Raw genomic sequence first — 21,212 nt, 5'->3', positions numbered from 1 at the left:
TGTTCACAATCATTGCATTTTCCAGGAAAATCTGAGGCAATATGTTGATCGCATTTTTACTGTAATTACAAAATCTGGTGTCAGCTGCCCTACGGTGATGTGTGATATTTTCTTTTCACTGAGAGAATCAGCTGCCAAACGTTTTCAAGGTGAGTTCCTCTATATTGTTTTATTTTGTATCATGGATAGCTTATAAATGTAGGTGTAGTCTAGCAGCCTGCATAATCTATGGTGGATTTAAGTAATTGAACAGCAGCTTATCCGAAGTACCATTTGGAGTGTATATTACTGCTGGTCTTTCCTTGATTTTTCATTCCACAAAGAACGTGACTTTTAATGATTGTATGAGTTTTCCTTAAATATCTTTTAAAGAAAAACAGCATTTAAAAAGAAAATTATGATGGTATGTCTTTGTGGTTTCAATATTTGCAAAGTATGCTCAGTTTTCAGCTACTAAGGTTTTTGTAATGGCTCAATCTGCAGACTCCATACAGCAGAATTCTTTGCTGCTCATACATCAGTCTGTAATAAAGACCAATCTATAATTTGTTGAATTCATTGCCCTAGGAGGCCCATGTGCTGCAAAGGTTTTCTGGTTGTCGAGAGAGAATTTCCTCTGCTCCCTCGCAGTTGTTTTGGCTCTGTGAGAATGAGCAGGCAGTATAAAACCAGAACTGAGCAAAACAACCAACCTATACATTTTCATGAGGGGAAGCAGATTACAATAAGGAAGTTCTATAGTAATGCGAGCTCAGCTTTTAAACAGTTGCTTTGCAGTAGGGAAGTTCAAGCAGAAAGTCATTGATTGTGCCATCATGATCTTTATTTCATGTATAAATAAATAAATTGTATTTTCTGTAATGGTTGCCAACTGGAATAGATATATTAGGAGTCTGTACAGTACTTGTGCTTGAAGCTATAGCTACATAACTGAGAGTTGGTTTCTGTGCTGAATGTTTCATAAACTGTTTTAAGTTATTCGTCATACTGTAGTTACACAGATGGAATAGAAGATGTTTGTATGAAATTCTGCGTGCAGTGGATGAGTGAATGGTGTTCTTCTTGTAGCCTGTGTTGTGAACTCACTTAAGAGGCTGTCATTGACATTTCCCTGGTTTATGCTAGCTGATCTGTGCCTCCAAATCCTCCATCATCAGTTAATCCTGTAACTCGCAAATACATATTTCCAGCACATGCCCGAGTAGCTTCATGAAGACATTCTGATAATTTCAGGAGGGTTTTTAAGGAAGAATTATTGAAATGCTGAGTAGAGGTCTCTTTTTAATAGGTGACCTAGATGTGAGGTATACAGCTGTCAGCAGCTTTATTTTCCTGAGATTCTTTGCTCCTGCCATTCTTTCTCCAAACCTCTTTCAGCTTACACCACACCATCCAGTAAGTACTTTATTGATTTTTTTTTTCTAGCTGCCTAGCTGTGTATGTGGTTTTGTCACCATAGTCTATCAAGATAGATTCTTTTTTTAGTAGCCTTCTACTACAACCAAGTACCTTTGTTAGTTTGAAGATGTCTGTCTTGGAAAAGAAGCATATGTTGAATGACTGTATGTGAAGAACTTGGGATGTATGAGAGGAGGAACAGTGAAATTTAATGACAGACAAGGTAGATGGTGTCACCTGCTGTGGAAAAAATAGTCACTGCTTCATTTTTGCAACATTATATTAATGCAGGATGGGTCGTCAGCAATGTTGGAAATGTTATGAATATTAAGCAACTTATCCAAGACTTTTAATAGTTATTCTTACCAGAAATGATGTGTACCTAGACCGTCCTCCAGACAGAAATCTCTGGTTTTGTTTTGAAAGTGATTGCCTTTGGCTCTCTGAAGAGCAACAGGGTAGCTATGAAGCATGATGACTTATGAGTCAAAAGCCTTTAAATAAAGGAACTTTTTTCCTGTAGTGTTTTATTGTGTCTTTTCTAATTTTGTGTTACTTTTCTGCAAGTGAAATAATAAAGATGAAATGTAGTTTATTTTTTTCTATTCCATATTTTAAATAGCTAGTCTGTATAATATTATTCTTTTTCCTAGGATCCTCAGACTTCTCGAACTTTGACACTTATCTCTAAAACCATTCAAACGCTAGGCAGCCTATCAAAATCTAAATCTGTAAGTATGCCATTTTCATTTAACAGCTTAAATTAGGAAAGTGATTTTCTTTTTAATCTTTGATCACTCATTGTAATGAAGCCTTTAAAATGCTTGAGCTGCACTAGGCTTATGCAAAACTGTTTGTTTGCTTTGCTTATAAGCCTCTCATGCTCACAGAAAAGCCAAATCTGTCTTAATCTGAACTAGATTTCAATAAAGCAAAATTGTGTGACCAGCCTAGAAGTCTGTCCCAGGGCTTTTCATTCTTTCCTTCTGGAAGAAAGACAGTGATCAGGAAAACCTGTGAAGTTCTCAAATTGCCTCTGGTACGCGTTAGCAGCAGCTCTACAAGGCTTTACAGATTGCTTCAGGATTTTTAAGCTCAACTGAGAAGAATCGACCAGTAAGGGAAAGGGCTCTCCTTTTCTTTTCATAACAGTTCAGTTTTCTGCCAGTCAATGGTGAGATGAGCTCTAGATGCTCGTGCTCTAGATGTTTGATAGAAATAAAACTTGCATACCTAAGGCACCACACTGCTGTATCTGGTAATGACTTGGGGTTGCTGGTGGTCTGGTTAGGATGTACACAGGGAACTGTAAGTGAATCTGTGCCTTGATTATGAATCCTTTGAGACAATAGAATTTCTTCTTTCACTTCTTGTCAGCTCCTTTTAGCACCAAGATTAAAAGCCAACAGAAAAGTTTGAAGCTTTTGAAGAATGCATTATTAACTATAGTAACCAAACATTTGAAATGCACACTGCTGCCTTTCTGAAATAAAAATTCAGTACTATTGAATGCGTGCTGTACAACGTGAAAGTAGCGCTTTGCTTGTTTTCCCTCTGGCCAGAAAAACACCTTCTTATGTGTGGTGGCTTGCCTTATGGTCTACTGCTGTTAACAATAATATTTTCTGTATAAACTGTATCATAATATACATGATTTTGGCTTTGCATTGCAGGCCAATTTCAAGGAGTCCTACATGGCTACTTTTTATGACTATTTTAATGAGCAGAAATATGCAGATGCAGTAAAAAATGTAAGTAATGCATGTGAGTGTTCTGAAAATCCTCCTCTCTTTTTGAAGCCAATGCTCGGAGTCCTAGAACGTAATACGTACTGTTTGTAAACTGGGAAGCATGTGCTGGAAAAAGCAGACTCCCGATAACTGTAGCATTCAAGAAACTTTTGTCAAATTATGTGCATGTCAATAGTAGAATCACTTTGGATCTACTTCTGGTTCATAATTAGGATGGAATAACAAGCTGCTACTTAGAGCTTGAGACGTGCATGCTTCATAGGATGCTACAGATCTGTGATGAAAATTGCTTAGTTAAAAAGGAAGTGAAAGATAGGTATAACAAATGAGAAGCACCAAGAAGTATTGGCCTACTGAATTTTTTCTGCTTAAGGTAATTTGTACTACTTTTAATTTACTACCTAGGAAATCTCCTAAATTCCTCAAGTTTCTGCTACTACTTTCTGTTTAACTGGTTTTACAATATTTTCTTGTAGCTCTGTGCTGTACAAATGTTAAAGCACTTAATTTGGGTACTGTGATACTGTCATTTTTATCTGTTCTTTTTGTTCACCTTTTAGTTTCTAGATTTAATATCATCTTCAGGAAGGAGAGATCACAAGAGCATAGAGCAACCTATATTGCTTAAAGAAGGGTAAGCATGCATGCGCAACAAACTCCTCTACTTGTGTACTTGCTACTGTTCTAAGGCAGCTATCTTTTTCTTTTCTGCCACCCCTATTCCATCCATGTGTTCAGAATGTAGGATCATTCTTGGGTTGCTATTTCTGCTCTCTGTGGCTGCTATAACTGATTTTAACATCTTTTCATTTGATTTAAACATCTTAATTTAAGTATGTTTCGAAGTCAGTGGAGGAAAAAGAAGCCTGTAGAACTTAATTAGCACAGCTAAGGCAAAATAAGCTTAAATCAGCATTGTATTAAAATCAAGTTAATTTATTTTCCCTGAACTCCAGTAATGAGAGCTGTACAATTCCACTGTGAAGGCAGCTACTGGATATCTTAGTGAGAGAAAAGCCTGTAAATGGAATTTGCTTTTGCTGCCCTGTAAGGTCCATATGCAAATCATTATCATGACCATTTGGATGAAAATTTGCAATGCACTTGGAAAGGTTTTTAGTTTCAATACCTTTCTTTTTCTTGGAAGCATGTTCCATGTGCTATAATTAGTTTTAGATACTAATTGATGACATATTTTGTGTTACAAAACTGAGTTAAGATCATCTAAGTGCACTGTGGAAACAGCTTCTTTGAGCTGGGAAGAAAAAAGTGAAAAAATCCGAATTCTTCCTGTCAGAGCTCAGTAAGTTAACTGCTGCTTGAAAGCTTTTGTAGGAGCTTGAATTCATGCAAAAACTAGGTTTTCAGTGAAAATATGACTTACCCCTTCCAGTTAATCTCTGCAGTTCATTTCTCTGATAAGCATCTGTCCCTAGAAGCAAGTGTATCTATTTTAATTCTGTACATTTATCATTCTTTTATTTTTGAAAATAAATGTATGCTTTGTAACATTTTCCCTCCAAGTCTAAAACATTATTTTTTATGCCTCTGTCTTTCTTTTGCTCCTGTCTGATTTTTTTCTGTCTTTTCTTGCTCGGCCTGTGGCTGCTGTTGTAAGGACTCTTAAACTAACAGTAAAGAAAGTTGATGGTAATAGTTCATGCAGGTAAGATGATAGGGGCAGTTGGTGCTTTGCTGTAGCTACCGGCTGACAGCATGTCCATCCTTCACAGCAACAGACTTGTCTGCCTTAACTTCGGGGAGGAAGTACTTTGTTTAACAATCTTGAAATTCCTGTGTAAATCCAAAAGAGAACATTTTGTTATCTATTTTTTGATGTAGACTGACCTTTTTTTTCTCCCTTCCTGAAAACAAAAACCTGCAGTAAATAGAGAATAAGAGACTTTTATCTCTAGGCAGAGGCTTCAAGAAGCAACAACATTTGCTTAATATTCAGTTTATAGATCCCAGTGAACTCTCTGGAAGTGATTAAGAAGCGGCCATACGTTTTCTAGGCACTTTTTAGTAGCATTCATATAAATTGTTCTCAAGGTTAAGGGGTGGCCTTCAGTGGTCTGTTTTTCCTTATATTTTGCATTATTGCCATATTATGTCATGGGATGTGGGTGGGAATTTTCACAGCCTTTGATTTGCTTCTTCTGCAGATTGATTGGCTGGTTAGTGTGGTTTCTGTTTGCCTTTGCAACGTTTTTGTTTGGTTTTGGTTTTTTAGTCTTATTTTTGCTTCTATTAAGAGTATCTAGATGGAAAGCATATAGCGTATTTTTGAATGAATGTACAGTACCAAAGATTAGCCACTGGCAGTTGGCTTTGCTGGCACTGATAGCGCCATGTGCCATTGCTGCTTAACAGATGTCTGCCTGGTTCTTTCCAAAAGGAAAACAATTAAAAGCAGAATTAGTCCTGCTGTCCTTGTAGCTAAAAGGGGCATGCTGATGTTTCCAGGTAAGACTAAGGCAGATCCAAGCTCAGGTGTACCATAAATGTGAGAAGAGATGATATCTCCCACCATCCAGCACTGAAATGGGTTTAATCTTGGAGTATTTGTCCCCTTTGTGCTTCTATTTGCTCTGACTTCTCACGCATTCTGTAAAAGTTAGAAGCAAAGAAATCCTTTAAGTCGACCTGAAATTCTTTGACTTTGAATGCTTGTCACCTTCCTGTGGAAAATAAAAGCATGTTCTTCTTTTGGCTGTGTCAGCTATGAAGAATTTAGTTAGAAATGCACTTTTAGCTCTGCAGTATGGAGCTTGCGTATGTCAAAGAGAGAGGCTTTCTGTAGGAGTTTGTAGTTTTAAATCACCTTTTAAGTGTTGGCATGAGAAAGAAGAGAACTGACTTGGAGAGCATATTGTCCAGCCCAAGGATATCTGCTCTTCTCTTGCCTTAACCTTGAAATATGAAGATTACCACCAGTGTGGCTGGTGATGACCTGAGTCATACGGTTTAATTAAATATTTCTCAAGTAATCCAGTCATAAGGACCCAGACAGTAACTGTCTGACCACTTTAAGAATGAGACAATGTATAACTATAATTGGTTTTAAGAAAATCTGTTGCTGTATGCAGTCCTTGTCAGCTTTAGCCCACACAACTTGGAATGGGTGGCAGACACCAGCCCAGCTGGTTACAAACCAGTTAAAATCGGAAGGAATTTGGGTTTCTGTTTGAGCTTTAAACAGACCTGCTGTTCAGTTGGGTGCAAGATAGTTGTTTCTGACTGAAGATACCAGAAGCAAGAAACAGTATTAACCGTTTTAAACATTTTACCTCTGGTACTGAAAAATTTTCAGCCGAGTCATTCACTGTTCTCTCAGTGTTCTTTGTGCTGTATTGTGCCTTCTTACTTGATAAAAACTACTCTGTAGTAAGTAGTTTTTACTGCCTCCATTATTCAATTCTGGTTTTGGCACAGTAGTTAATGTAATGTATAGAATAGCTGTTACCAACTCTCTACTGCATATGCATACACATTTTTTTCCACCAAAAGTATGCTGAGCAGTATGAAGTTACTAGGCTTTCCAAAGTCACCTTGAGGCTTTTGGATTGATTTAGTGTTTAGGAAGGTGTTGTGTGTATCAGTTTCTTGAAAGCTAATTCAAATTTGAAATAAATTAAAACTGGCAACTCACTAATGAACGCCCTCCACTGCTAAAAAAGGGGGGATGGTGGTTCTGGCTTTCAGCTGCCCAGTTGCTTTGTATGTTATTGAAAATGCATTTCCAACTGCAGCATCAATGTGCAACTGCAAATGGAGCTGTGGAACATCTGGATTTTGTTTCTATAGCTTGAGAGTGACTAAAGCATGTAAGGCTACAGTCCCTGTGCTCCAGAGGCCTTACACTTGCCTTTTAATTATTAAACATACTCTAAACCTTTTGAGCGTTCTCACATTTTATTAAAAAATAATAAAAAAGCTTGTGGAGTTAACAGGTCAAGCTTAGCAGAGTGGTACTAACCATGTTCTGCCATTTTTCTGCTGTAGCAGGAAAACATTTAGCTGGATTTGTCACTGAGGAAGGGGCACAAGGTGCCATTCAGCTAACTAACTGGACCCCCTGTGTAGACTGCAAGTCTTCTCTCTTATCTACATCTGGAAAAAGGACAGGCTTGACTAACAGATGCACTAAACCTATCCAAATGTGACTTCCCTTTGCTTCTCAAGACAAGGCCTCAATAATTAGAAAACGCTTATGTCCCCTCCTAAATCTTTGCAAATGCAGTCGTGTGTGTGTGTATATATATGTATAAATCTATATGCATAAATACATATTTTATATTTATGCATATATCTACATGCATATACATGCATATAAAATCTGGTGTATTGCAACAACTGTTGTCCTGTTTACTAGGTTCATGATCAAGAGAGCACAAGGGAGGAAACGATTTGGTATGAAAAACTTCAAGAAGAGATGGTTTCGCCTGACAAACCACGAATTTACCTACCAGAAAAGCAAAGGTAAGAAAGGTTTGCAAGTCTTTTTTCGGTACGTTAAAGTGATGATTAAACATGAGGATTGTATAAGAAAAGGACACAGATCTAAATCTGTAACTGTAGAAGGCAGAGTGCGGGGAAGTCTGTCAACCTGTATGTTCTTGCCCCTTTTTTTAGTATGTCTGTACTGACTGTTTGAGAAACTATGCTATCATGGATAGCATAGTACCCAAAAAATTGGCAGAATATTTGATATTATCTATCTAATATCAGTTATCAACATCATCTGTAGGTTTCACAGTTAGGTAGTAGATAGTCCAAGGAAACAATTTCAGGATACAAATACCTTATGCTGGAATTTGGGTTTGTATTGAACGTTCTCGGATGCGTCTCACCTTGTTCTCATAAATTCTGTTGCATTGGCACAAATGGTTACAGTACGTAGGGATTGCCTGCAAGTTATAAACTTGTGAAAATGGGTTCTCTTAATGTTGCTTAATATCAAAGATTTTGCTTTTTGCAAATTGTTCCTGTCTGTTCAGCGGTACACAACAAATACCACTTCCTTTGATCATATAACTACATAAGGAATAGGAAAGATAAGGAAACATGCTTAGATCATACCAGTAATCATTTCGCACTCAGCTTTGAGATCTTATGTCACCACCATCAACCATCAGTTGATGGTTGGGAAATATACTGTGTCCTGCTGCAGTAGTCAGTTTCTAAGAGGTTTGCTAGCGTAGCATAGTACAACTTAAAACAGAAATGAACTTCAGATAATGCTTAAGGACCATGCTAGTAAATCCCTGCTAAGTGAAAGAATTGTTTTTTCTTGTGCAGTCAAAATGGTCTTCAAAGGGACTGAATCAGCTCTTAGAATAAGGGCAAAGGGTGAATTGTGAATAAGTTGCTGAGTATGTGTGTCTGTGTTCTGCAGGTGATCACCCTCTGTGTAGCATTCCAATTGAAAACATTCTGGCAGTGGAAAGACTGGAGGAGGAATCCTTTAAAATGAAAAATGTAAGTGGGTCATCTTTATTAATTTACTTGCCAGGCTGGTCTAGATCCACCAGCCTAATCGCCTTTTTCCCTTTTGTGACCTGGATTGGGTTTCTATTGAAAGATGTACAGCCACAGCTGCTTGTTCTGTATATAGCAGCAGGAGTTTCCAAAAGTACAGCCCATTCAGATTCTTAACAGCCCAGTCAGCAGTCTTTGGGTTTCGTGATCTGCAGCACACTGAGTACTGACCACTCTTGACCAGCTGTCTGGGCTCCGTAATGTCAAACACAGGTAAGGTAATCAAGTCCCTGCCCTTTCTGCCAGACCTCTCTGCTGGGAAGGAACTGACTGCTTATAATTGTGCAGGATCACATCTTCTTTCTTAGCCATCGGGGTTCATTATTGGTTGATGAAAGTGCATATGTGTTTGGATTAGATCATGTGCCAAAACAACATCTGTACTGCACCAGTATGGTTTGGCTTTTTGCTTGCCACTTTAGGGAATAAAATACAACTGTATTTCTCATGCACGGAACATCACTGCCAACTTCTGTATATGAGACATACCATCCATTGAGTAAGAACAGTTCTTAGACATGATCAATTTAGGTTGGGAGCTTTTTTTCATACTCTTCTGCCTGTAAAGTTGAGTACAGTCCTTAAAGTTTTAGTTAAAAACAAAAAATACCTCAGTGTTTTCTAGTTCTAAACATGCATCTACTACAGACTTCTTGGTACGCATAAGTGATTTTAACTTTTAGCTTTCCTGCCTTTAAGTTTTTTCCGGCCATCTACACTGCTTGTGGATATCGTGCAGGGCAGTGCTCAAACCCTCCCTGGATATTGGGTTCCACAAACGGAACTTTGTTAAAATGGAGTACAGTACTTGACTCTTCAGTATTTTCCCTGTTTCCGGTATTATTTTGATAGCATATCTCTGTTAAAAGATGGAGTAATTTGCAGTTCACTTGCTTCTAGAGCACATTTTCATTGTACTGTAGCTGGCTCTGGTGTTTTATAACTCATGTTAATTACATGGGCAAAAGCAACTAAGCTGCAAAATTATTCTCAAGCTATGAGAAGGCAGCTGTAACATGTGATAAACTGTTGCCAGCTGTACTCTGCAAAATAACTTCATAGAACTGAAAGTGGCCATGCATTTGGGATAAAACTTACTGTGTGTGGAGAGGAGCTGAGCTGTAGTTCTGATCAGCTCTTCATGACACCATTCTTTAACTTATGCTGAGTTTACTGTACTAGGATGCATTCAAAATATCCCTTTATTGTAAAGATTTATTATAGGAAAAACATCCCTTTTTTGTTAACATCAGAAACGGTGGGCTATTTTCATTGCTTTTAATTCAGTATTACCTAGGAAATGAAGGTGAATACATCCGTTCTGAAAAGTAAGGTTCAGAGTCTCTCCATCAGGAGTAAAATATACCATTATCACCTTCCCATGCTAGTATATTCCCCATTTATCTTTATATACACAAATAGAAATCTGCAGCAAGAACAGAATCCTCAAAACACCATAGCTGATGTATCTGTGATACGTATTCCATCGTGAGTACTAAGTGTGATTAAGGATACGCTTTATTTTCTATGAATATTCTCTATGTACTTATGCTCAGAATGGCACCTTATGTATCTTCTCTGCTTCTGAAATATCTATGTCTGTTAGTAAGGCCAGTAGCCTTCATCTTTCTTAATCACAGTTTGGGCAATGTAGAAGTGGCTTTAAGTAGGGTTCCAGTCTCCTGTGTTGTTTGAGAAGCAACTGGTGGGTTTGGTAGCATGTAAAGATCTTGCAGCCACTTGAAATTCTTGGCTTGGTTGTGGGCTTCTCTGTAACAGTTGCTATGTGTTAGTTCAGTTAGGTTGGTATCCCCTTACACAAAGCCATACTCCTTAAATCTGTGCCTTTGTTGTAATGCAGAAGGCTCCATTTACCCTAGCAGGACATTAAAAATCTTTTCCCTGTAGATCTGTGTTAATGGAGGGTTGAGCTGCAAGCTCCTGTCTTCCTCATTCCTTCCTTCCTTCTTTCCATATTCCCCAAACTCAAATTCACAGTTATGTCCTGAAAAGTTCTACTGGAGTCTGCCTTTTGTGTGTATTTTGGTAGTGCTGGAGTGATCGCACTAGCAGCTCCTACGCTGCTGTTGTGTAGCACCTTGCTGATTGTTGTCTGACATCTAGAAGGATACTAAATCCAGGGAAATGACTGTTGGAGCTTTCCCTTTCCTGTTTGAAAAGGCATCATAATTAAAAATACTTCACAATTTAGCAAGTATATTTGCAAGCTACGTTAAAGGATGTGCACCTTAAAGTGTAGCAAGGGAAGAAGAGATTGTGCCTGTGAGTGCCAGTCTGCAATGTTCTCCTGACCAGCCAGGTGCAGAATTCAGGTCAGTGTTTCAGGTCTTTGGAATAGACAAAAGTGAATTTCAGTGGTAGGTTTGGAGTTTTTTGTGCATCTTTGTTTTCCTTTTCAAAGTTGCACAGATAAGAGAAACCAGCTGTCTGGAAAATAATATTCCACATATGGGCAATGCAATATCTAGTGATTTAAATAATCAACTGAAGAAGTATAGCGGGGGAAGGATAATTGAAAGAAAGAGGAAAAGCTATTAAAATAAGTATTTGCTGAAGCTAGAGGAAATTAATATGGTTGACATTTGCCTCTCCAAAATTTATAGTTAAGATCACTAACTTGAGCTTACTTATCTTCAGTGCATGATCAGAATAATCAAGCAGTAAGGCTGTGCATCAGAAACTTGCTTCTTCAAGAGGAGGAAAATAAATGCAATTGTGCCATTTTAGATTGCAAGCTGTTCTGAGCAGGCAGGAGAGCTCTTATTTAGATTTTTTTAGTGCCCAAACCATAATGCATAATTAGCGTAATTATTTGAACAACCCTATGGCAGTTAAAGAGAAACTGTATTGCTGTGATCTGCTAATAGCAGGCATAGTTGGGTGCAGAAGTGTGGAAGTTATTAAAAAGGATCATACTGAATAGGTGTTAAAAAGAGTAGAGATATGACAGTATTAAAGCAAAGCTGTGGCTAAGGCTGGATCCAGACTCTTGTTTTTATCTTTTCCACCCCCCTCCAGCTGACTAGCATTTTCTTTCAGCCTTGCATTGGGTCCTTCTGTCAGCCTTCCAAAACTTGGAGCTGAAGCATTACTAAAATTGCATCCCTGAGGCTCGCAACAAATGTTGTTAAGACCCAACCAGCAAGTTGATATTATCTGTTTGTAAATCATCTCCTACAGGAACAGTATCTTATTCCTTGTACCAGGTAAAAGGTCTTGTTGTTTTAAGGGCGTATTTGCTGCTTGGGTTTGTGTTGAAATGTATTTGTTGGTACATTCTTTTAGTGCACTTTGGTTTTCCTTTACTAAATCATCAGTCTGAGCCCTATCTTGTCTTCTCCAACTCATTCTGGTGGCTTATTCTGTGGCTTATTTCCTTATATGCAGATGTTCCAGGTGATCCAGCCTGAAAGAAGAGTCCTGTATATCCAAGCAAATAATTGTGTGGAGGCCAAGGACTGGATTGATATCCTCACCAAAGTTAGCCAATGCAACAAGAAGCGCCTCACAGTCTACCATCCCTCTGCCTATCTTAATGGCCACTGGCTTTGCTGTAAAGCTACTGCAGATAATACTCCTGGCTGCACACCCTGCACAGGGTAAGGATTGGTAGCATGCTGTTGGTCTGGGTATTGCCAGGGATATGTGTGTCTCTGCAGCGCACCTTCCAGGTATGCAGTTAGCGAGGTCTGCCAGGTGTGCAGGCATCATGGTATTTTCAAAAGCGATCTTTGTTGCAGTTTCTGATTCTGTCAGTATCTGCATATCTTGGTCAAAATGTTGAAAATTTTCAAGACGTTCATAGATGTTGACTGTGGGATAAGATACTTTGGTTCTGATCGTGTGCCATTAGTAAAGATGTCAGAAATGCCTTCAACATCCTATCTGTAAATTCCTGAAACAGACAGTCATCTGCTTCTAGATTTAATTCTAAACCAGTCTTTTTCTAAGGGGTCCTTTCATGCTCTCTTGTTAAATGAAGAGATGCTGTCTGGTTTGTAGGTAACTGTTTTCATCCAAAATGAGAAAAGCAACAAGTCTGTAGTGGTAGTCTCAGAATATAAGACAGTTGGGAGTTCAGTGCTTTGGCTCCTCCATCTGGTTGTAGCGGACTAATTCACTAAAATGTCTGGGTACTGATACAATTCTGTCTTTCAAATGAGATGAAAGCATGCTGCATAAACGTAGGTGTAAAGAACTTTGAACTTGTCTGCCTTTTCTTTTGGGAAAACCAAGAAGGTTTGAGCTGCTTTATGTACAATCTGTTGGCTTTCTTGAGTACTCACTTTTACTTTCATCCTTGTTAAGTGCTTTTTGTACCGTTACATGCTGTTTAGCAAATAACTTCTACCTTTCTTCCTGATGCCTTACAGAGGCCTTCCAGCAAATATACAACTGGATATAGATGGAGATAGAGAAACTGAGCGAATCTACTCTCTTTTCAACTTGTATATGCCAAAATTGGAGAAGATGCAAGGTGAGGATGAAAGATCGTTGCATCTCTAATACACTTAGCAAAACTACCCATGAAAACTTGAATCACATCCCAGAACACAGTGGCCATTATTTAACTTGTTTCCTCTTCTGCTGTCTTGAGGCAGTTGTGTGAATTATTTTTGGTGCAGTGTGCGGTCTCATAGTCTGTATAAAGTTCTTTGCATAATAAACAGTTTGAAATAACGGTCTTAACCACATCATCCTAAAATAGCGTAAGCACAGAACGTTGCTTGGATGCTCTGAATTGACAAATCAGAATGTGCACTAAAACAGAAGTTCACTGATATGGAAAAAAAGTACCAGCACAGTTGAGGTTTCAGTGGAATACGGTATTGTGTTACCAGAAGTCATGTGCATATCCCAGATTCAAATCCCACAAACAGGCTGGATACAAGTGGTTTCCTCAGGAAGGGTATTCTGTAGTTGTTGGTGGAAGATAACCTGTGGATGTCTATAAAATATTGAAAAGTGAAGTTTGGGCTAGGAAACCCTCAGGAACTGAGAGAAGCAGAGGTGTGACATGAAGGATAGAAGAAAGAAGAGATAGCAGAGGAAGCTAGTACTGGTAGGCATGCCAAGAAAAGTATCCGGTGTACACAGTGCCAGACTTGAAAAACCAATTTAGCACAGGGAGTGGCAGGGAAACCTTCACTGTGGCACTGATCTTTAAATAGGACTTTATTTTATAATATGAGATAAGCCAGCGGTGTCAAACACACAGACTGGAAAGCACTTTAATCCATTCCTGGCTGCCATGCAATCGCAAACTTAAGATCCCCACCACTTCCGAGCTGTCTGAACCAATGCCCAGCCGTCCCCTGCTCCAAATTCTCACTGCCAGAGCCAGCATTGAGTTTCAGTGTCAGTGAAAAGGACGCAGGTCTGGCGCAGACAGTGCAGCAAGAGAAAGGTAACTCAAGACCTGAGACTGAGACAGCAATAAAGCTGGAAAGCTAGGCAAAAATGGAGACAAAGTAAAATATTCTCTCCCCTCTTCTAATACAGTCAGCTACAATGCAGAAGTAGATCACATGATGAATGTGTTGCAAATATTCATATGTAATCAATGTCTTGATTTCTTAGCAACAAAGTCTTCTTGGCAGGATAAGAAGGTAGTACGACTTGCCCCTTCGTAGGATGTGTCCTTAAGCAGGTAGTAGGACATATTCTGCTTATGCTTGTTGTATGAATTTTTTAGGGGTAACAGGTGAAATATCTTCCATGAGTGCTTCAACCTGTAATTGTTTTGAATTCAGTTTGTTGAGCAGTGCTGTGCTTGCTGCTTAGCTGCTGGTTAGGGATTGGACCTGTCCTTCTGACAAGTGAATACTTGACTTTGTGCAGGCCAACACTGCAGCACAGTAGCAGAGTTAAGGCTGTGTCAGAGTTCCCAAAGTGTATGCGTGGGGTACTGCTAGTGGTAATTGAGATGAAAATGCTGCCTGTGCAGCAAAGGAGAGCTTCACCCAAAACAGATGCAGCTTCTAGGCTTGCTGCCCTTTCCTCACGAGACAAGGAGGAGGGAGTGGGCATGGACTAGCCCCTGAGCCTACCAACAGCCCAGCACAAGGATACCGAACTACTTCTTCTGTTGTTGCTGATGGTGTCAGCCACAGTTCTGTGGTAGTCATATGGAAGCAAACCAAGGAACTGTGTGAACCCTGGACTGAGTATTTTTAGTCTGTCTGGCTTTTTTTTCTCCTGCCTATCTGATACCTATTCCTGTACTTTGTTTTTTTTCCATAGAGGCCTGTGGCAGCAAATCAGTATATGATGGACCTGAAGAGGAAGAATATTCCACATTCATCATTGATGACCCTAAGGAGACGTATAAAACACTAAAGTTGATTATTGAAGGTGTTGCAACTTTAGAGCAGGAACACGCTCAATATAAGAGGGATAAATTTAAGAAGACAAAATACGGAAGCCAGTAAGTATAATGCGTCATCAAAATAGGAAAAACAGTCCTATGAAATGGTAATTCCCTTGCTTATGTTCTGGTCTTCACCATATTTATGTTCAGAAAAGATCCTGCAAAGACTTAGGAAGTAAGAATGTGACTTAGGATTTGTATCACAATACTTTAAAGGATAGTAAGCAATTTTTAAAGGCTTTTTTTTTAATGCAGTTTCATCATGAAAATACATGTGAGGTTTTGGGTTGATTTTGTTTGTTTTTTAATTTTGATCCTATGCTTGTGGAATGAGCAGTAAATATGAGAAGATACATGGACTGACCAGTTTCTTTTAGAGTGTTGGTTTAAAAATGGGAAGAATGCTGATACAGCGACATGACTATTTTGTGTATGCATAACTAAAGGAGCATTCTGCACATGGCTAACAAAAAAAGATCAATTCAGTCAGTCAGTTCTTTCAGTTGAAGTGAGATGCAGTATTATCATTACGATTACAACTTTTAAAGTCAAACTTAGGGAAAAGGTTTTGTCTGTTTACTTTCTGTTCTAATATCTTGGTGTCCTAACGGAAAATTCTATGTATAGCACTTTCTCCCTTGTTTTTATTTTTCAGAGAACATCCCATTGGTGACAAGAGCTTCCAGACGTACATCCGGCAGCAGTCAGAGATCTCGGCACATTCCATATGAAGTGCAAAGGAAATCACAGGACAGTTCTGAAGGGTTGATCAGTGAAGCTAAGTAGCAAACAAAAGGGAAGCCACACATGTAGCAAAACGTATGGATAAGTGTCAAGCTTACAACTTTGAGACTTGCTAAACATATTCTCTTTTCAATAAACTGTTATAGTTGCTATGCACTTTATTCATCTGGTTATTGTCAGATGATAAGACTCTGCCTTCTAGGCAGTTGTTGTCATGTGTATTTTTAAATTTGCTTTGGTTTCTTGGAATCTAGTGATCAGTTCAATGATCAAGGTGTGTGGACTTCATCTTGACAACTCCCATGCAATTCCTTATGTTTTGGAAACCAAGCATGCTGCTTATATGCAGCATTTTCTAGTATGGTTGGTTGTTACTGTTTTTTGTTCTTGTTTAATGTATATTATGCCACACCCCTGCGTGCTGTCTTAGGAAAAGCTTAGTAACACTTTACTTTTTAATGCCTGCATTTAGAAAAGAAGTGGAGAAAAAAACCTCTGGTGTAATCTCTTGCATTGTAGCTTGTATTCTGAGCAGGCCAAGGAGCAGGCCTTTTGTTTTTACAGCAGCATAATTTTTGCTAAATGTGCACAATTTTTAATAGAAATTCAGATCTGAATGGTACTCTTGATATTTTTGAGATACAAAGTCATTTCTCCAGACCCATTCAACAGACTTTGGTTTTGAAGATGCAGTCTCAGCAGTGTAATAAAGCTGACTCTCATGAATATGAGTAAGAAAGAAATGAACTTATGTCAAAACTACACGTCTCCTGTGCAGTCCAGTGAGTCGTAATCTTAGAAAATCTGCCAACTGAAGGGCAACGTAAGCTGATTTTGATGACCTTTTCCCACCACAGTGAGAAGGACAAATAGAATCCGAGTCTGGCAGCTGAGACACTGACTTCCAGGCACAAAAGCAGTCAAGATGGGTTTTCTCTGAGAGGATGTTTAAGCACTGGACTCTTTGCTATTGTAGTACCACTTGTTTTTCTGGAAAATAGATTTGTACTTTTCCAAAAATGTTTTTAAATACTTTTTAAAAGAGACTTGTTAAAGGATATTTAGTATATTAACACGCATAGTGGTAACTTGTTAATGTTCTGAGTGTAGTGAAAATAGAATGAGCTGTGTATCTCACTAATACCAACAAAAGTCATTACGGAGGGGAATAAAGATCTGCTAAATATAGAATATATATTTATGTATGCTCTTTAGTTGTACACCGTAACTTTCCTCTGTATAACGGTCTGATTTACAGACATCGAGCCTTGATGGCACAGAAGCCTGCATGATGGACTTTAAGCTTCTGTGGGGTAGAGGCGAGTGTTGGTTTTAAGCTGAATTGGAACAGAAAGCATTGAACTATCAGTTTAATGTGAAGATATCTGTATCTTTGCTTACAGCATTACAGAGTAACTCTTAACTGTGTCCTTGTTGTATCTGACATGATTTAAGATGGCTGAAGTACTTGGAATGCCTCTGTTTGTTAGTGATGCTCTTAGGAATGAGGCTTTCTTTGTGTTTGAGTATATAGTAGACTGCCTCCAAGTAGATGATAAATGATCTTTTATTCATTTTCACCCAGCAGACTGGGGAAAGGGAAGTAATGAAGCATTGCAGAGATGCATTTTGGATTCCAAGCTTTTAGCTGCCATGAACTGCAATTTTTAACATGTATTTGTAACTTAATATTGTTTATAAAATACTAATGACCTGTAATGTGTGTTCTACTTGCCAATTAAAAGAAATGTTTTATTTCTGAAAACTGTGTGCATATTTGGAGTCTGTTTAGATTCACAGTGGTTGCCAGGGGTGCCTGTTGGCACAGCATCCACTGTTCAGAGCTGGACCGTGGATGGAGAGCCTTGTGAGTGTAAACCAATCTCTGTTAGGGCTGCCGAGTCTCACTCTTGCTCAGAGTCCCATCCCTACCTCTTTTCTTGGATCAGTATTGCACCTTTGGGACGCTGCAGTGAGCCAGATTGGGTACCTGAGCCAGCCATAAACTACTCTGGCAAAGAACGCAGTTATCACTCAGCTAGATCAGCGTCTTGAACTGGTTCGTTGTGTTGTTACACAGTTGCTGCTGCGAGAGAAGGGTGAGACCATGTTGAAAGCGCAGGAGAAAAAAGAGTTGAGAACACAGCACAATGCATGGAGAGTGGCTCATGGACCTATGGAACCATTCTGTCCTTCTGAACAGGACCTGTTCTTTTGGGAAAACCTTGGGCATGCTGAGGTTTGTGTAAGTCAGTCTTCTGGAGTTTACCAGTTCCCTCTGGATTATCTTGCAGATTAAGAGCTTTGGCTCTGAGGTGTTGTGTGACAAGCTGCGTTTGCTGGTTCTATGGGGAGTATTTGCAGGAAGGTAGGCAACAGCCTCTCCAGGATAGAAAACTGTTGACTAGTTCATTCAGTGTGTGTTAGTCCTGCTTCTGTTCAAGGTAATTCCCACTGCTGTGTCACCTGTCTCTTGTCACTAGAACACAGGCGTGCATTTCTGAGATACTCCTGGAGAAGAGCTTCTGCAGGCATGCTCTAACTGAGTGACTGCAGTGGTTTAGCAGGTAGACCACAGCCAGGAAAGAAAACCAAACAGATAGTAGAAAACACATCACCAGTGTCTTGTTGAAGGTGAACTTGACCACAATTACCCAAGTGTCTGGTTTTTGCTGAGGAGTTGTAGACCTTGTTTTAAAAACAAAATGAGGGTTTAGATAAGATGAGGTAGTAAACTGGCACAGGATTTGTAAGAGATAAGCAGAGTTAGATGCAAAATTTCTGTAATGCAACTTGTCCTGGTTTCAGCTGGGGTGGGGTTAATTTTCATCCTAGTAGGTGGTATAGTGCAGTGTTTTGGATTTAGAATGAGAATAATGTTGGTAACAAACTGATGTTAAGTGTCCTTGCTAAGCAGTTGAGAAGCTTTTAGCTTCTCATACTGCCTTGCCAACAAAGATAGCCGGGGATGCACAAGAAGCTGGGAGAGGACACTGTGAGAACAGCTGACACGAACTGGCCAAAGGGGTATTCCATACCATATCATGTCATGCTCAGCATATAAACTTAGGTGAAGCTGGCTGGCGGAACCATGGCTTGGGAACTAGCTGGTCATGACTCAGCAGGTGGTGAGCAACTGTGCTGTTCATCACTTCTTTTTTATAGTCTTTTATCATTTATTATTATTATTACTTTCTTCCTTTTCTGTTTTATTAAATTGTTTTTATCTTAACTCATGAGTGTTACATTCTCCCCTACTCATAGTAAGTGAACAGCTGTGTGGTTGTTTTTGCTGCCGACTAGGTTCCCAGGTCTGTTTCTTCAACACTCAATCTCATCCAGTGTATCCAATCATTTTATTTTCCTAACATGTCTTAGCTTAAGTCAATAGGAAATCTTTGAAAGGTGCTTTTCTTACAGCATAACTTAACAGAGTTGGTGAGAAGGGAGTGTTAAAACTGAGATTCCAGTGCTTGCTTAGCCTCTGTCTCCTGTCTGTCTGCAGCATATGTTTCTGATGCTATCTTCAGAAATAGTCAGCAAATCCTGCCTACAAGACAGATGGTTTGCTAGGGATGCTTGGGACAGCATCCCTTATATCTGGAATGAAGGAAATAAAATTTAACAAAAAAAAAAAAGAATAGTTGTAAGTGTAAGCACATCAGGTTAATTTTCTTTCCTTCTCTTCTCTTAGCACTTAGTTAATTCTTGGATAAAGCCTGAGAGAGTAGCCCGTGAGGGTCACCCATGGAAAGCACCTTTGTGGCTACATATGACACGTATGTGGCACCATCACTTGGTCCCTCCCTGTGACCAGATGAAGTGGTGCCACATAGCAGGAGAATGTGTGAACCCTGCCAGTCCTTGTTTTTGGCTACAGGAACTGGATGCCCAGGGAGGACTATGGCGTAGGGCAGTTGGAGACACTGGGACTGATGCAAGGTGGTGCTTGAAGATAAATGCTTGATTCCTCAATGCAAGAAGGATATGGAACTGTTGGTATGGATCCAGAGGAGGGCTACAAAGATGATCAGAGGCTGGAGCACCTCTGCTATGAGGACAAGGTGAGAGATTTGGGATTGTTCAGCCTGGAGAAGGCTCGAGGGAGACTTTGTAGCTGCCTTTCAGTACCTGAAGGAGCCAAACGAGAAAGCTGGGGAGGGACTTTTTACAAGGGCATGGAGTGATAGGATGAGGGGGAATGGCTTTAAATTGGAGGGAGAAGATTTAGACATTGAGAAGAAATTCTTCACGATGAGGCTGGTGAGGCACTGGCACAGGTTGCCCAGGGAAGCTGTGGCTGCCCCATCCCTGGAGGTGTTCAAGGCCAGGTTGGATGGGGCCTTAAGCAGCCTGATCTAGTGGGAGGTGTCCCCACCCACGGCAGGAGGTTTGGAATTACATGATTTTTAAGGTCTCTTCTAACCCAAACCATCCCATGATTCTGTGATAAAGAACAACATCTTCCCATGAGCCATCTATACCATGAATACCTTCTATATTCTTTACAGACGGAGAGGAAGGCTAGCAGGCTGACTGGAAAAGCTCTAAGCTAATGTCATTAGACAGTGGGTACAGAGGAAACAACAAGGTTTTCTGACAAAAGTGCTGTGTTCCTATGTATGTGAGATTCTGAATCTAGACTGTGTAAGAAAAGTCTGGAAGGAGACATCACAGAGCAAATAATTGCCCTGCATTCCTAAACCAATCTAAAATAAAATAAGATCCTTGGAAATTCATTTTGATGATAGAAACCAGCCCTCCTAACTTCTAAACAAATCACACTTGCCTTCCCATTTCAAGTCCCATTTTTCATCTGCTGCATTTGAGTCACACTGGTTTACCTGAAGAATTCATATTGCTGGGTCTAATGTGTTTGCACAGAGCTGTTACTTTTAACCACGAAGTTGCCTGGAGTTAGCAGGTTTGCCAGCTAAATTAATGTGGATGTGTAATTAAAAAGCTCATCAGCAGCCTGAGATAAATGTAAAGAATCTTTACATGATAAAAAGGGAAGTTGGCTTTCTACTATTTCAAAAACATCGTTATGCTGAATCTTAACAAAAATATACCCCAGATGTACAAAGCTCTAGTTAACATCGAGGGCAGATTCTCTCCTCAAGTGTGGGGCCTGTGTGGTATCTGACTAATTTTACTGAATTCACTCAACATCTTTAACCCCTGTTACAATTGCACTGTTCTGCCATAAAGCTGTCAAAAGGAAATATGTTCTTTATTATTCACTTGGTGACAACACATGTGCTGCCTGGTTATGGTGTCTTAACTCTTACAGGAAAACAAGTGAGTGTTGATAGTGGTGACAATGGTGCACAGGGTTGCCATCAAGCATCAGAGGAGTGGATAAATAAATCTATGTGATTCAAAAA

General features: G+C 39.4%; 1 protein-coding gene across 2 annotated transcripts in view; it reads left to right on the top strand.

Annotated features, from left to right (window-relative positions):
- The window catches only part of RASA3 (RAS p21 protein activator 3), a 137,769-nt gene extending 120,185 nt beyond the window's left edge, over window positions 1–17,584 (top strand). The window contains exons 14-25 of one of the 2 annotated variants that reach the window (XM_054071247.1): window positions 26–149; window positions 1,289–1,395; window positions 2,052–2,129; window positions 3,072–3,149; window positions 3,710–3,783; window positions 4,768–4,815; window positions 7,525–7,631; window positions 8,548–8,630; window positions 12,099–12,310; window positions 13,085–13,188; window positions 14,955–15,138; window positions 15,737–17,584. In XM_054071247.1, coding sequence (XP_053927222.1) covers window positions 26–149; window positions 1,289–1,395; window positions 2,052–2,129; window positions 3,072–3,149; window positions 3,710–3,783; window positions 4,768–4,815; window positions 7,525–7,631; window positions 8,548–8,630; window positions 12,099–12,310; window positions 13,085–13,188; window positions 14,955–15,138; window positions 15,737–15,812 — 1,275 coding nt within the window. In that variant the 3' untranslated portion in view covers window positions 15,813–17,584. The remainder of the gene's footprint in view (window positions 1–25; window positions 150–1,288; window positions 1,396–2,051; window positions 2,130–3,071; window positions 3,150–3,709; window positions 3,784–4,767; window positions 4,816–7,524; window positions 7,632–8,547; window positions 8,631–12,098; window positions 12,311–13,084; window positions 13,189–14,954; window positions 15,139–15,736) is intronic. The other variant, XM_054071256.1, reaches the window with a different exon arrangement.
- Window positions 17,585–21,212: the final 3,628 nt, after the last annotated feature.

Source organism: Cuculus canorus, chromosome 1 (genome assembly GCF_017976375.1).
Source record: "Cuculus canorus isolate bCucCan1 chromosome 1, bCucCan1.pri, whole genome shotgun sequence".
NCBI classification, from domain to species: domain Eukaryota; kingdom Metazoa; phylum Chordata; class Aves; order Cuculiformes; family Cuculidae; genus Cuculus; species Cuculus canorus.
The sequence above is the reverse complement of the archived record's forward strand: the minus strand, read 5'-3'. Positions and strand labels throughout refer to the sequence as shown.